This window comes from Nansenia antarctica (genome assembly GCF_963989245.1).
Source record: "Nansenia antarctica genome assembly, chromosome: 1".
Lineage (NCBI taxonomy): Eukaryota > Metazoa > Chordata > Actinopteri > Argentiniformes > Microstomatidae > Nansenia > Nansenia antarctica.
The window spans coordinates 18,160,662-18,176,680 of NC_137674.1; the positions used below are offsets into that span (position 1 = coordinate 18,160,662).

Genomic DNA, 16,019 nt, shown 5'->3' on the forward strand with positions numbered 1-16,019 from the left:
ATCTCCAAGACTTAGTCAACAGTAGGGCTGTTTAGAACACGTGTCCTTCGGGTCCAGAGCCTTCAGTGTGGCAGCCCCCACCCTCTGGAACTCTCTACCCAAGGATATCCGCCACTCTCCAACCCTGGACATGTTCAAAACTGCCCTTAAAACCCACCTGTTCACCATCGCATTCAACCTTTAGTAGCTGTCTCACTGTATCTTGTTTTGTGTGTTTGTCTCTCTGGCTCTGTTCTGTTTGTCCCATTCCCTTGTAAAGCGACCTTGGGTCTGTGAAAGGCGCTATATCAATTTAAGTTCTTCTTCTTCTTATTATTATTATTATTAGGCGAGTGAGGGTGTTGTGTTAGTTCAGCCCTTGAACAACAAGCCCCCACACACCACACGATGACAAGGGTGATGCTTGGACGGACGTCGAGGGACGAGACAAGGACAGAGAACATCTCCTCCTCTCTCCAGTCTGGCCGCAGCCCAGAACCCAGACGACCACATCCAATTACGGAGGAAAAGCAAACCTGAGACGCCTGAATGTCCTCCAGCGAAAATGATTAAGTAAAGAGAGGACGCAGCCTGCATGCCTACCGTAGCCCCTTTATGCGTGCGCACATGCATGCGCGAGTACCAGAGGAGCAGCGTTCTCATTAGGGATAAAAGCATGGGGGGAGCTGGCGAGGGCTGCGCTACCTTGACACGATTCCCAATAAATAGGGCTGAGGAGGTTTTATAAGCTTTCCCCCGCCCCCCATGTCAAATTTATGACTTCGTTACGAGAGAGGCGTCCATTATACTAATGCCTTTAAAGGAGGAGAGAGAGAGAGAGAGAGAGAGAGAGAGAGAGAGAGAGAGAGAGAGAGAGAGAGAGAGAGAGAGAGAGAGAGAGAGAGAGAGAGAGAGGCAGAGTCTGAACAGAGGGTCAGGTATAGGAGGCGTTATGATGGGCTGTGTGGCACTGTGGCAGAGTGGAGTGAGGGCAGCCGACAGGTGAAGGCAGCCACGTCCAGTACCGCGTGTGTTCTCTTTAGACGTCTAAAGACTGAATCACATTTAACAGTTTGAAAGTTCGCATTCAGAAAGTTGTTCCCGCTGTTCGAACGGTGCACTGTTAAATGTCAAGCCCGCAAAGAGCTCTATTTAAGCTCGCTGTGGTCTAACAGGATAATTGAAAAACATCTACTGGTCATGGCCTTTTTTCAAATGTGGTGATTCATAACACAAAGCTTTCAGGGAAGGAAATTATCAGTTCGTCACCTCCTCGGACGAATCGTGATGTCGTGGAGTTGGGGGGGAAAGGTTGAAAAAGTATTCGGATAATTCCTCTAATCTCATAGTAGCGGTGTTTCATATTTGGGCCCAGCTATTAGTTGCATTACGGTTCCTTGTCATCACTACCCACCACTACCGAGACTTGTGAACAACAAAACAACAACAACAAAAGTACATTGACATTGACATTTTTGGGCATTTAGCAGACGCCTTATTCCAAAGCGACTTACAATCGATACATTTGACTAAGCAAGTGAATCGTCACTTCACCAGTCGTAGCGCCCTAGGGATAGACAGACACACCCAGTCAGACACACCTGTAGGCTGTGGCGGTGGTTCTGAGGCTCTGTGTCCGTCTGTCTGTCCAGTCTGTCCGTCTGTCTCCGGTACGGCGGCCAGGCCGGCGGAGGTGGAGGTGGAGGCCAGGCGGGAGGCGCTCAGGTCCAGGCGGGTGAGGCTGAGGCTGGCCACCCCCAGGGGGCGCTGCAGGACCGTGTCAGGGGGCCGGACCGACCCCGGGGGAGGCAGGACCACGTGCACTGTGCTCTGCTCTGGGAGGTCACACCCCTGGAGGGAGGGAGGGGGCGGGGAGACAGAGACAGAGACAGAAGTTGTGTTTCCATAAAAGTTAAGCGAATTTTCGAAATGCAAATCATGAAATGTGGAGCGTTTCCATTCGCTTGGTTGGAGCTAATAAGCTAGGCTACGTACAACGTCATTTCCGGATCGTATTATATTTCTATCTATTTCATTTTAGGTATACTGACCACTTCCTACATGATAATAGGAATCGCCGTTGGAATAATAAAGTCACAGCCCATGAAATCCAAGGGGCCGTTTTTATTTCAAGTGAAAAACGCATCGTGACAAATAATAAACAAGTGTTTATTTGTTTCCTGGAGTTTATTTTCACAGAACAGAGTGAACGTTTGTGATGCGAATAGGCCGAACCAGTGCAAACAGGACCTTGTTAAATGACTCGGGGTTGTTATAAAGTAAGACCCCTGTGAGAGAGAGAGAAAGAGAGATAGAGACAGAAAGAGACACCGATGGAGAGAGAGAGGTCATTTATCCAACGACGAGACCATTTCACCCTGAGCACTGGCACATGCAAATATCATCACCAAAAAATGATTTGATCCAGTTAATTTTCCTCAGCTCAACAACGCAGTGTTGTTTATTAATTATAACGCCATAATATCGAACCTGTGGCCGGGGCTGAGCGCTCCGCCGAGCGAGACCTAGCATTGTTAAGCCCTTCTGATTAACAGCTAGCTCGTTGCAGAGAAGGAGAAAACAACAACAGTCAGTTGTTGGCATAGCTAGACCGATGGGAAAATAATGTTAAATGAATATTAATAAAAGTCAACGACGTGAACGATAACTGTGCAGAGGGATCTTCTCCGTCGGTAATAACGACAACTTCCAGGTTGATGTTGTAGGGATTTTATCAAAAGTGATGGTCTTGAAGACACAGATGACAAACGACAGACTCAGAGATCTCTTTCTTAGTTTAGTGTATACGACCGGTCGGTAGGAAGTATAGGGTACAGTCTTCAAAGTATAAAGTCCACATACATGACTTTATATCGTTTTCAGAGACAAAGAACTGTTATTCAGCCTATAGGATTTGTACACACGCAATTGCATAAGCATCCTATATGAATATTAAGCAGTATGGTTCGAGGCCATTAGGTACGTACAGAAACTGGACACTGAGACACTTTAGGTCATAACTCTCCTTAAGGTGGTCGTAACTCTCCTTAAACTCAGGGTCTGTATTAGGGCTCTCACTAGCAACAGATGATAGAGGGTCCCAAGAAAAGGTCCAACCACAGTTCAACGACACAAACAAAGCTTGTCAACTTGCTAGGGAGAGTGAGCATGTGAAACCATTTAGTGACTTATGTTTCAACTACTCATTATACAAAATACACTATTCAGTGTTTAATGAAATAAAACTAAAACGACATAAAATACATAGCTTAACTTTCATCCATTACCCATCAACGTCATACGCCTGCCTGGCAGCTCTGCTACTTTCGGTTTCATTTTGAAGGCCGGTTGTTGTGATGCAGTCTGCTGGTTCCAACCAGTGAAGTGAGTGATGATGATAACCCCAGCATGGCTACTCTCATGCACCTTGACAGTCACAATTCTGCTCTTATCAACTTAGCAACAGCCCCGGTAGTTGGCATCACTACCAATAACTTCAATCTACACAGACACACCTGCAATGGCATAAACACACACACGCAGACACAGACAGGCACAGACACAGACACAGACACACAGACACAGAGACAGAGGCAGAGACAGAAACACAGACACAGACACAGACACAGACACAGACACAGACACACAGACACAGAGACACAGAGACACAGAGACAGAAACACAGACACAGACACACAGACACACAGATACACAGACACACACACACACACACACACACACACACACACACACACAGACTAAATCCATCATGTCTTATGACATTAATTAAACACAGCAAGGCACAAACTCAGTGCTAAACGTCACACAATGAAGTTGCGTTGAAAAGAAAGCAAAACAACATGACTCTTAACGTCCGGAGCTCAGTCACATCTGTGACCCCCCGGAAGAGTTCCTATTGGCTGCCCTAACCCTAACCCTAACACAGACACTAATCAGAGAGATCAGAAGGCTGCTGGTGTATTAGCGTATGTAGCATGCATATCAACTTGTCCGCTTGTGATCTGCTCTTTAGAGGACCAACAAGTGGGTAGTCACCTGACAGGGGTGACCTGAAAAATGTTTTAGAAATAAACATTTAAAAACATCGGTCCCTGTGGGTGGGGAGTGGGGGGTTAAAAACAAAACAAAAAACAAACTGTAAACAAGGACTCTTTACGGACCCTGAAGTGATTGATTTTGTTGTTTTTACTGATTATTACTGTTATTACTTCTTGCCACTGACTGTCTATGACTTGTTTGCAATAAAAATAAAAAATAAAATAAAAAAAACATCGGTCCCAGAATTCCAATTGCATGCGAGGGTTGTAGTTGTATATCAAATATACTGAGAGACACTGACGCTCTCTCTCTCTTCAGTGTTGGGCAATCGAAACATTCATGTTCACAGATTGCGGAGGGTTTGTTTCCTGTTGATCATGCAACTGTGGAGACAAGGTCATGAGAGGGGGGGGGGGGGCGGGGGATGTCCCAGTTGCCTTATGTAAGAGATGCTGGGACTAGAAATGTGGGGAAGTGCGTTAGTGTGGGGAGATCTCCATTTCCTGTATATCCTTGTTGTAATCAATTAGTATTCATAAAAGGCTTCAAGCTAAGATTATCAATCTCCTTGTGTTCAATATTCAATATAAACTGAGAAGAAACCAGGTGAATCCACAAAATGGTAAATGGACTGCACTTATATAGCGCCTTTATCCAAAGCGCTTTACAACGACCTCTCATTCACCCATTCACACACACATTCACACACCAATGGCGGCAGGCTACCATGCAAGGCTCCGGCCCGCTCACTGGGAGCAATTTGGGGTTCAGTGTCTTGCCCAAGGACACTTCGACATGTGACCAGCCGGGGCTCGAACCGCCGAACTGCCAACCTTGCTTTCATTAGACGGCGGCTCTACCTCCTGCGCCACAGCCGCCCCCAGCCGCGTGGGCAGTAATGGCTGATAAGAAGGGTACATCGGGCCAAGGTACCGGCTTGTGTGGACCGATCTCAGGTATTATATTCACCACCGTTTTAATGACATGACCCTGTTTGTTTGTTTATCAGCATGTATGTTAACCTATAAATCACGCTCGTCTTCAAAGAGTCCTCTAAGACAGATCCAAATGATTAAAAATAAAACCGAATCGAATCAAACCGAACCAGTTTTTTTTTTAGCGATACACCATCTATAATTGAATCATAGATGAAGGAAGAAGATTCCAGACTCAAATATCCACTTGATAAACAACCTCATAATTTCCCTGGATACTGTTATACAGTAGGAGCGTGTTGAGCAATTGTGGCAATATCAAAAAAGATTAAAAAAACAAACAAACACAGGGACTATTCAAAAGGCCCCGAAGCGAAAAACAGGAGACGAGGCTCTTGTGTGGCGCAGTCTCTGGCACGCACGCACGCTAGACAGAGGGGTGGGGGGGGGGGGAAAGCTGAGCAAAGCTTCTGAAATCCTGTGAAGATTGTGTGACTAATACGAGCTGTGTGACTCCCGACTCCCACCGCAGCTCGTTCGGCTAACAGTGAGGGAGCTCGCCGCCACTTAGAGAAGGGAAACAAAGTCAGATGACTGCTTGTTTTATCGCAATCAGCCGGCGTTCGACGACCGGCAAATCAAATCACGCCGCTTGTTCTGTTCTTGAGGTTTAACCAAAGTGTCAATCCAAGGACAAGGATGATGTGATTGGTGAGTGGGGGGGGGGGGGGGGGGGGTGACGGTGACGGTGACTCACTCACTTGGTCAACTGTATGACAAGAGTTAGACAAAATCTGTGACAAGCCTTTGGCGGGATTCATGCATTTTGCATACGGTATCCCATATCGATATCAGTCAAAAATGGACAGTTTGAAGGGAGAGAGGGAAGACAGGAGAGAGGAGGAAAGAGGAGAGGGAAGAGGTAGAAAGTAGAAGGAGGAAGAAGAGGGTGAGAGAGAGAGAGAGAGAGAAGGCGAAGGGAAGGGAAGCGAAAGTGAGCGAGAGGGAGCGGAGGGAGGATGAGAGGGGATAGAGAGAGATAGCGACTCCTCGAGGGATGAGAAAGCTAATAGAGCACATTACGGCGGCGGCGTCTCTCTCTCTCTCGTCACTACAAATGTCAGCGTCTCACTCCCGCGGCAGTGACAGATAAACACCAGGACCGTCTGAGCCCTGCAGACACACCGGGGCTCCCAGACACTCTGGGACCGCCGACGTGAGGCGCCTAGCAACCAGCACCGCAATGCAATGCTAGCACCACCATGGCTAAGAGGGGTACGCTAACTAGCCACACTTAACGAAGGAGGACCACTTGTGGGGGGGGGGGGGTGTGTGTGTGTGTGTGTACTCTTAACTAACCACACTTAACGAGGAGGACCACTTGTGGTGTGTGTGTGTGTGAGTGTGAGTGTGTGTGAGTGTGTGTGTGAGTGTGTGTGTGTGAGTACTCTTAACTAACCACACTTAACGAGGAGGAGCACTTGTGGTGTGTGTGTGTGTGTGTGTGTGTGTGTGTGTGTGTGTGTGTGTGTGTGTGTGAATGTAAGTGTGTGTGTGAGTGTGTGTGTAAGTACTTACATGAGAGAATGTCACAGTAGTCATTCTTAGTGTTAAATTATGTTTTCATTAGCAGCAGTAAAATAAGTCTAGCATCATTAGGCTACCTAAGGACAAAGTGAGTCATTCAGTGGCACATTAGAGGTTTGTTGATCACAGCGTCAAACTGGGAACATTCCGCTACTTCAACAGGGCTCGGGTGCTAAGTGTTCAGCGGCAATATAATACGCCATTAACTAGCTACGCTTGGAAGAATGACACACACACACACACACACACACACACACACACACACATTCATGGGCATGAACACACACATGTAGAGTACACACAATAAACACACACACACACACACACACTCATGGGCATGTACACACACATGTAGAGTACACACAAGAAACACACACACACACACACACACACACACACACACACACACTCATGGGCATGTACACACACATGTAGAGTACACACAAGAAACACATACGCACAATTGCTGTGAACGGTATTCTCGCTTTCCAAAACGAGTCTTACAATTCGCCTGACGAAAAATGACAACAGATGAGCATGCGTATGGCTGAGCGTACGATAAACAACACAACAAAATGAACGACATTTAAAACAAACAAATAACGCACACACAAATCTGAACGAGAGGTCATCTTCCTGTCTGCTTAACGACGTGCGGAAGAAAAAAAAACATGTTTCAAAACCGACACGCACACAAAGTCACCTTCACGTCAAACAGAATAACATCGAAAACAACACTGGACCTTAACGCGGCCAACGAGAGAGTGATGTGTGTGTCTCCGTGTCGTTTTCCAATAAACGTCCAACGTCCCTATCCATCATTCCGTGCTTTGAGGCCACATCATACTCCCCCAAATCCCCCCTGAGGACAGAGAGATACAAAACCACTCAGTATCTGGCTTATACTCTAGGGGGCAGAGTCGAGTCACGGCACCGCATTTGGCGAGCAGCAGTGGCGGCGGAGGCGGCGGTGGTTCGCTAACGGGCTCGCCTCAGAGTACAATCTGTCAGCGAAGGAAACGGGAGCTGGGACGCGATGAGGTAGAAATGTGCCGAGAGAGGCAGAAAACCACCGGAGGAAGAGGAGGCAGACGCTCCGTTGTGGCGGATGGCTCGACTCGCCCGGCTCCCCGGCCGCTCCTTGTGAGCCCTGGCTGGCTGTTTTTTTTTTTTTCTTCCGATGCATAATTAAGAAGGTCAGACTTAATGAAGCGCCGTGGACTAAAGTTCACGGTATCCCCGGGCTCTGTTTAAAACACAGACACACACACACACACACACACACACACACACACACACACACAGACTGTTTAAAACGCTGTCAGGAGTCAGGAGGGGAGAGGAGATGCCAGACTCTCAGCCGCTCACCAGAGACTTGCTTAAAGGGGGGGGGGGGGGGGGGGGGGGGCGGATGCATTAACAACCCCAGCCACCAGCGCACACACACACACACACGCACACACGCACACAAGCACACACCCATAGACCTACAGACACACAGACACAGACACACACACACAGACACACACACACAGATACACACACAGACACACACACAGACACCTTCACGCACACACAGACACAGACACACAGACACACAGACACAGACACACACACACACACACACACACACACACAGACACAGACACCTTCACGCACACACAGACACACACCCAGATACACACAGACACACACACACACACAGACACTCACACACAGACACTCACACACAACTACACACACAGACACAAACACCTGTCACAGTGACTACGTCGTGGCCGTTACCTGTAGTGTGCAGTCGCTGCCCAGCTCTCGCCCGGCGAAGATGACCCTCAGCTGCTCCGGCTGCACGCCCCGCAGCCGGCCCACCGCCTCCTTGAGCTGGCAGACCCTCGCCCCCGCCTCCAGCTCCACCGGGAAGCCGTGGCTGGAGTTGAACCTCACATAGACTGGCAGAGACAAGCAGAGACCACGCTCAGGTCAGACACGACAGAGAGAGAGAGAGAGAGAGAGAGAGAGAGAGAGAGAGAGAGAGAGAGAGAGAGAGAGAGAGAGTTCATAACACAGCGAGGACGACAGAGAGAGAGAATGTGTGTGTGTGTGTGTGTGTGTGACACGCACCACACACACACAGAGCAGACAAGCACCAAGCACACACACAGAGCAGACAAGCACCACACACACACAGAGGAGACAAACACCACACACACACAGAGGAGACAAACACCACACACACACAGAGCAGACAAGCACCACACACACACAGAGGAGACAAGCACCAAACACACACAGAGGAGACAAGCACCAAACACACACAGAGGAGACAAGCACCACACACACACAGAGCAGACAAGCACCACACACACACAGAGCAGACAAGCACCAAACACACACACACACACACAGAGGAGACAAGCACCAAACACACACAGAGGAGACAAGCACCACACACACACAGAGGAGACAAGCACCACACACACACACACACAGAGGAGACAAGCACCAAACACACACAGAGCAGACAAGCACCACACACACACAGAGGAGACAAGCACCAAACACACACAGAGAAGACAAGCACCAAACACACACACAGAGGAGACAAGCACCACACACACACACACAGAGGAGACAAGCACCAAACACACACAGAGCAGACAAGCACCACACACACACACACACAGAGGAGACAAGCACCACACACACACAGAGGAGACAAGCACCAAACACACACAGAGCAGACAAGCACCACACACACACACAGAGGAGACAAGCACCACACACACACAGAGGAGACAAGCACCAAACACACACAGAGCAGACAAGCACCACACACACACACAGAGGAGACAAGCACCACACACACACAGAGAGCAGACAAGCACCAAACACACACAGAGCAGACAAGCACCAAACACACACAGAGGAGACAAGCACCAAACACACACAGAGGAGAGTTGAAGGACAGAGGAGATTGAGAAGAGACACAGTGTAGCATGGCAGGAATAGAGGGATAAAAGAAGAGAAAAGGGGGAGAGAGAGAGAGAGAGAGAGAAAGAGAGAGAGAGAGGACAAGAAGCACGGGAGGGGGGAGGACGGAGGACGGAGGGGGGAGGGGGGAGGACGGAGGGGGGAGGACGGAGGACGGAGGACGGAGGGGGGAGGACGGAGGACGGAGGACGGAGGGGGGAGGACGGAGGACGGAGGGGGGAGGACGGAGGGGGGAGGGGGGCAGGTGACGGAGGGGGGAGGACGGAGGACGGAGGACGGAGGGGGGAGGACGGAGGGGGGAGGGGGGCAGGTGACGGAGGGGGGAGGGGGGCAGGTGACGGAGGGGGGAGGGGGGCAGGTGACGGAGGGGGGAGGGGGGCAGGTGACGGACAGAGGGAAACAAAGAGGCACGCTTTAACATTCAGTCAGCTTGGCCTCTCTGAGAGTCCCCAAACCTCAGTCATTAAGATGAGTGAGATTTGGAGGGAAAAGTATTTTCTCCTGTTATCATTTCTGCTTATTATTTTAATTGAAATGAGTCAACCTTTTCAGAGCCCCTAGAGGCAGGGAGATAAATTCAGGACCGGAAAAATGGCTGTTCGGGGAAATGTCTGCAATCAAATTGGAAATTATGAGAAATTGAAGATGCATCTACTTACGGACTACCTATGCATGTTTAGAGACAGGGCTTGGACTGAAAGAAGATGATTGACACTTTGTGCGTAGATTGATAGTAGCACACTGAACAGGCTGTTCCATAACTTTGACATCACTGCTTTTCAAATAACACACACACACACACACACACACACACACACACACACACACACACACTCACGTTTATTGAAAAATGTATGCACTCATTGCAATGCAAGTCACTTTGGATAAAAGCGTCAGCTAAATGGCATTTTATTATTATACACCACTGAGGCATATCAAGTGGAAGGGGGAGGAAGAGTGAGGATGAGGAAGAGGGAGGGAGAGAGAGAGAGAGAGGTTTAGAAAGGTTTCTTTGTTGATTTTCTTGTTGATCTCAAATAATGTATTTTTGGCTGCACTTTCAACTGAAGTGACAGTTAGTCTTGGAATATTGTTGAGAAAAAAACTTTTCGGAACAGAATGTCACACACAGCCAACAATCAATCCTTCAACCTCGTAAGTGCCATACCAAGAACCAATCGCCTGTTGCCATTTGAGGACACACGGCTTGGTTATAGCCGGGTACTCAACATAATTTGTGCACAGCTATTGAAGGACATCGCCTCTCAGCAGGTATTGTTGCCTTAAGCACTGAGGAGGAAATAAATGAGTGATTGCTGCTAAATGGTGAAAGCAGAGCGGTTCCTGGTGACTGTGGTTGTTCACTTCAGACTCAAGTGCTGTCAAAAATACATTATTGGAGCTTGTCAGAACAAAATGAACAAAGAAACCATTCGAAACCTCTCTATCCCTCTCCTCTCCTCCACTCCACTCCACTCCTCTCCTCTCCTCTCCTCTCCTCTCGTTCCCTCTTCCATTTACCTTCTTTCTTTTCCTCCCCCTTCCACTTTCTACCTTCAGTGCCCCCTCTTCCCCTCTTTCTTTCCCCATTCCGATAGCAATTTTTTTTTTTTTTAATTAACCTGTCCGGGTTCAGATCCAAATCAGATCAACCGACAGCACCTACCTGTATAGAATAGACCTACAGTACGACAACATGTCAACATCGATTAAAACGAGTCTCTGTGTTGACTCATCTCAGACAGGTCTGAACCCTATCCACTCAGAACAGTGACGCAAAGTGAAAAGGAGAAAGAGGAGAGCCGTCGGAATTCTCTGCGATTTCCATCATGTGGAGAAGAGAACAAGAGGAGAACAAATGAGTAAATTCCCCCTTTGTCATGTTTCATCACGGAAGCTGCCGGGTTTGGTGACGGGGGGCCCTGCGACGTGCCTGGGTTACCGCCTCTCCAGTTCTAGTAGATCTAGTAGATCTAGTAGTTCTAGTAGTTCTAGTAGTTCTAGTAGATCTAGTAGATCTAGTATTTCTGGAGGTGGAGGTGGTAGTGGAGGTGATAAGAATCCAATTGCCAGTTTGATTTGAATCCACTCTGCATGATGAAATGTGTGTTATTCACCGCCCAAATCCCATGGCTGCGATTCAGAAATGGGAGGTTAACGAATGAATGAATGAATGAATGAATGGTCTTTATGAATGGTCTTTATTGTCATTGCTATAGTACAGGTACCAAACAACGAAATTTGGGAGGGGTGGCTTCCCTGGTGCTAGGAAAGAGAAAAAAAAAAAGAAGAAAAAAAAAAGAAGGGAAAGGAGCTAGTTTACATAAATAAAGGCTATGTACACTATCCACTATACTATACTGTACAGATAAAACGACTAGGGTTGTCATATTGCACATAGTGTTATTGCACATTCATTTAATAATAACACTACGAGCGCTACGTTTTTTCACCTACTTTTACCGCGACGAGGTGTCGAATCACACGACCACTCTTCACAATGGGGGAGTGTGTACTGACGCACAAAGATCGCTGGATGGCGATGTCACACAAGAAGAGAAAATGACAAGATCACTACCTCTAAAATTGCATAAAGTTCCTATGCGCAGAGAAGCAGGGAAAAAGAATAGTAATAAATATTGCAATATTGTGTTATCATAGTTATGAGCTTCACAGTGATAAAGTCTGTTTATTTGTCGTGAACTTCACCGGTAACGTCAGCCTGTCAGCCCCTGCAACTGCTCACAGGGGTTGTTATATTGTGATTATATGGAATGGCTGAATATGTTCATTCTTTTTATTTTGATTATATTATATAATTGTATTTGGTATAATGACAAATAAACTTGAAACTTGAATGATCTCACAGGAGCGCGTACCTGCACGGAGCGTTCATGTGCCGCAACCTGTTATAGTTAGTTTCACCTATATTAGTGAAAAGAGCTGAAAGAAAATACATGAAAGAGTACAGAATGATAAATCATTCAGAATGTTATTGGTTTTAATATTTCACAATCTGCCAGAATAAGCACACTCCCTTGCACGCCCAGACCATCATTTTTGATGCCGCTAATGTGTGTAATGAAAAGTGTGACAATGTTGAAAGACATGATGTCATAATCCAAATATAAAACCTGATTGGATAAAATAAGATTCTGTTGTGATTGTGTTGACATTGTTGTGATGTCAAAAGAAATCTTGGTTATGTAATGTGTAAAGTGGAGAGGAGATTGATCGGGACTGCGGGAGTTTTCATTACTAACGAATGATGGTTGATTATTATTATACAAAAATAATAGTAATAAATATTGCAATATTGTGTTATTATAATTATGAGCTTCACAGAGATGCACAAACCTGTCGTGTTTATTTGTCGTGAACTTCACGCCGGCCGTAACATCAGCCCGGCGACTGCTGTAAGCTTGTAAGCGTGTAATACACGCTCTTGCGTGTTTCCATTCATGATGATGTGTTTCTGTAAATTCATATATATATCCTATTGCATTATTTTAAAATTGACAGCGCTGTAAATAGTGTCATTCAATGCACAACGCACGTCATTTCACACGATTTTGATTGACTTTCTGCGGCAGCGAAATACATTATCAATATCTTATTATCAATTATCAATATACTGGTGGCCTAACATGGTCCAGTGGTCTAGCACCGTGGTCGTGCACACATATGTCGGCCCTTCTTCTCCTTACTTTCCTGTCTGTCTTCACTATATCAGTCCAATAACATGAAAACTATGAGTGGGACTGCCCCACTCAGAAAAAACATTATACAATAACATTATATACAAAAAAAACATTATATACAATATTATAAATATCCGTTCGTTATATAATATTCGTTGATGAGTACAGGCATAATCAAACGTAGGTTACTGCAATTACTTTGCTGCGGTAGCTATGCATGCACCACACAACTTGATAGGTACATACTGTGCAGTGTATCATTCATAACTGTACATAGGCTACACATATCATAATATCTTATCACTATTGCATGGAACTTGGGTAAACCCGCTGTGAAAAAAAACACTCAGCTCCAACAAATCTGAAGGGATTGGGAGACATACTGTACAGTTTATCATTTTCATAACTGTCTGTACATATACAGTACATATCTTATGTATCCCTATTGCTATATAAAGCCTATATATAAACACATTATGTTACATACTGTCTTATCCACTGTATCTAATTCAGCACTGAAGCCTGAAGTTTGAGCACAGTGTGTGTCCCCTTGCTACCTCTGCTGATATAAAAGAGAATTGCAGCCTTGGAGAAAAAGATGGCAGCCGAATACCAAGGCAAATACACAGACACACACAGAAATACTGCAAAATCGCTTTATACTAACTCGATTTTGAAAATGTAAAGATGCTGGGTGGTAGAACGCACATAACTAGGAAAAGTCATGAAAGGAGGGTCCTGACATTTGATCGAGTGCAAAGCTAGAATTTTTTTTGTACTCACTGGTGCCCAATGACACCTCACGGCTTTCCTAGTGTTAAGAGGGAAGTAAAGGGAAGGAGACGCAGTCCCGCTCTGTCACTCAAAGCAGGGGGGGGGGGGCAGGGTATCCTGAGCAGCCAATGGATTGTGTCTGAGAGGAGTGGCGGGCCGCCAGATCAATGGAAGCCGCACACAGGCGGTAATATGAAGACAGATCGGCTTAATTCTCCACTGCAGCATCGAAGGAAAAGCTGGTCTGGGGACTCTTTAGAGCAGGAGCCAGACAGAGGTGGGGAGGAGGAGGGGGAGGAGGGGAGGAGGGAGAGAGGAGGGGAGGGAGAAAGAAGAGAGGGGGGAGGGTGAGATGAAACAGGGTGGTGTGAGGGAAGAGAGAGAGAGGTACTGTAGACTAGGAGCGGAGAAGGGTGAGGTTTTAGGGAGGTCGGAGAGAGAGAAGGCGTGAGAGGAGTCGGCTGAAAGGAAGAAAAGAATACAAGGGAAAAAAACGGGGGAAGGAAAGAGAGAGCGGCAAAGAACACTGTTCATCATAGTGGATGTTTGATTGACAGCTGCCCCCCGGTCTCTCTGGTCAGTCTGGGGAGCTCGAGGCCGGCAGTGTCAGAGGGCTCTTTGTAGCCGCGCGTCTCCTTTATGAGCGCCTGCATCCGTCCTATTCTGCTGAACCATCGATTAGCGATAAAGCTAACCCAAGTGGCCCTGGCAAAACTGCTCGTAAAAAAAAAGACCGCCCAACCCCCACAGCCTCTAATCCCCCCCCCCCCCCTCCCCCGCCCCCCGCACATAACAATAAGGAAGATGGATTCCTCAATTCCAGAACTCTTGCTTTGAGCAATTAAGGAGCACAAATTCCCCATCCAAGCGCCACTGTTACGGTCCTTTTTCTACTCCTGCCTCCTTCTACTGCCCTGCTCTTTTAACCCGGCTACAGGTGGACTAGTAGCCTAGCTCATGTATGACGGGCACCTTGCTGCTGTGCTGTGGTGGAGGTGGGGGGGCAGAGATGGGTGTGAGCCCAGGCCGCCCACCCCCCCTACATAGGCCTCCTGGCTATCCATCGCCGCCGTTGTGGTAGACACAGGGCCGGTGCCAGGGTTCCACAGGGACCTCTGTCCACCGGAGGATTATCTCCCAGATCAATGCCGAATCGATTCCCGGTAGCACTCCATTCATCAGCCTCCGCAGGCCAACCCCGGTGTGAAGCCAAGAAATATTTCCCCTCCTATCTGTCCTCTCTTATTAATCTTACCGAGGCGCGCCCACGATTTTGCAGAATTGAACCCACAGGAATACCACAGTGCTGCCTCAGAATGCAATATTATTCAGCCAGGCTAGCTAGCTACATCACCCATATGGGAGGAAGATAGTCTCTTCCCAGGAGATAAGGATACGTACGGTGTGATACTGTAGTCTACCTCCGCTGGGTTATTGGAATACTGGCGGCTGCATTACCTCACAGGCACAGTGTCACTGTTATACGGATGCTACAAAACAGAGATAAAAAAGAAAATAGCTAAGATTGCTGTTGCGAATGATGCTATGCCCAGTGGGGGGAACTAGAGGAGAAAAGAGGAGATGTAATTCGTCGATAAACTATTTTGTCGTTCGACAAAAGGTGAACTTTTCTAAACTCGGCCGGGGGTACCTGTGGAAAAATCCCAGTCTAGCGTCAGTCTCTGGCTAGCCGTTCATTCTCTGGAGAAATACAAAATTCTTGACAGAAAAACTGTATTTTAACTGTAGCTATGACAGGAAAACAGGTAGGCGTAGCACAATTAGCCCCCCATGTTAAGACTTTTATGGGGTATGTCCGATTGTGCTGTGAGAGAGTTGCCACAGGTGTAGTGGATGTGACGAAAAACTTGGCCTGTGTTGCTTTGTGGGTTGGTGCTGCTGTGTGGCTGACACTGCCCACCCACCTATCACAGCTCCATCTGAGGGGGGACAGAGACAGAGGGAGGTCATTAACAATGGTAATTAACCATTA

General features: G+C 47.2%; 1 protein-coding gene across 1 annotated transcript in view; it reads right to left on the minus strand.

Annotated features, from left to right (window-relative positions):
- prkn (parkin RBR E3 ubiquitin protein ligase) overlaps window positions 1-16,019 on the minus strand; it is a 65,278-nt gene that overhangs the window by 43,107 nt on the left and 6,152 nt on the right. Inside the window, exons 2-3 of the mRNA XM_080540814.1 lie at window positions 8,346-8,509; window positions 1,581-1,830 (exon numbers count right to left, since the gene is read on the minus strand). Of these exons, the coding sequence (XP_080396940.1) occupies window positions 1,581-1,830; window positions 8,346-8,509 (414 nt within the window). The remainder of the gene's footprint in view (window positions 1-1,580; window positions 1,831-8,345; window positions 8,510-16,019) is intronic.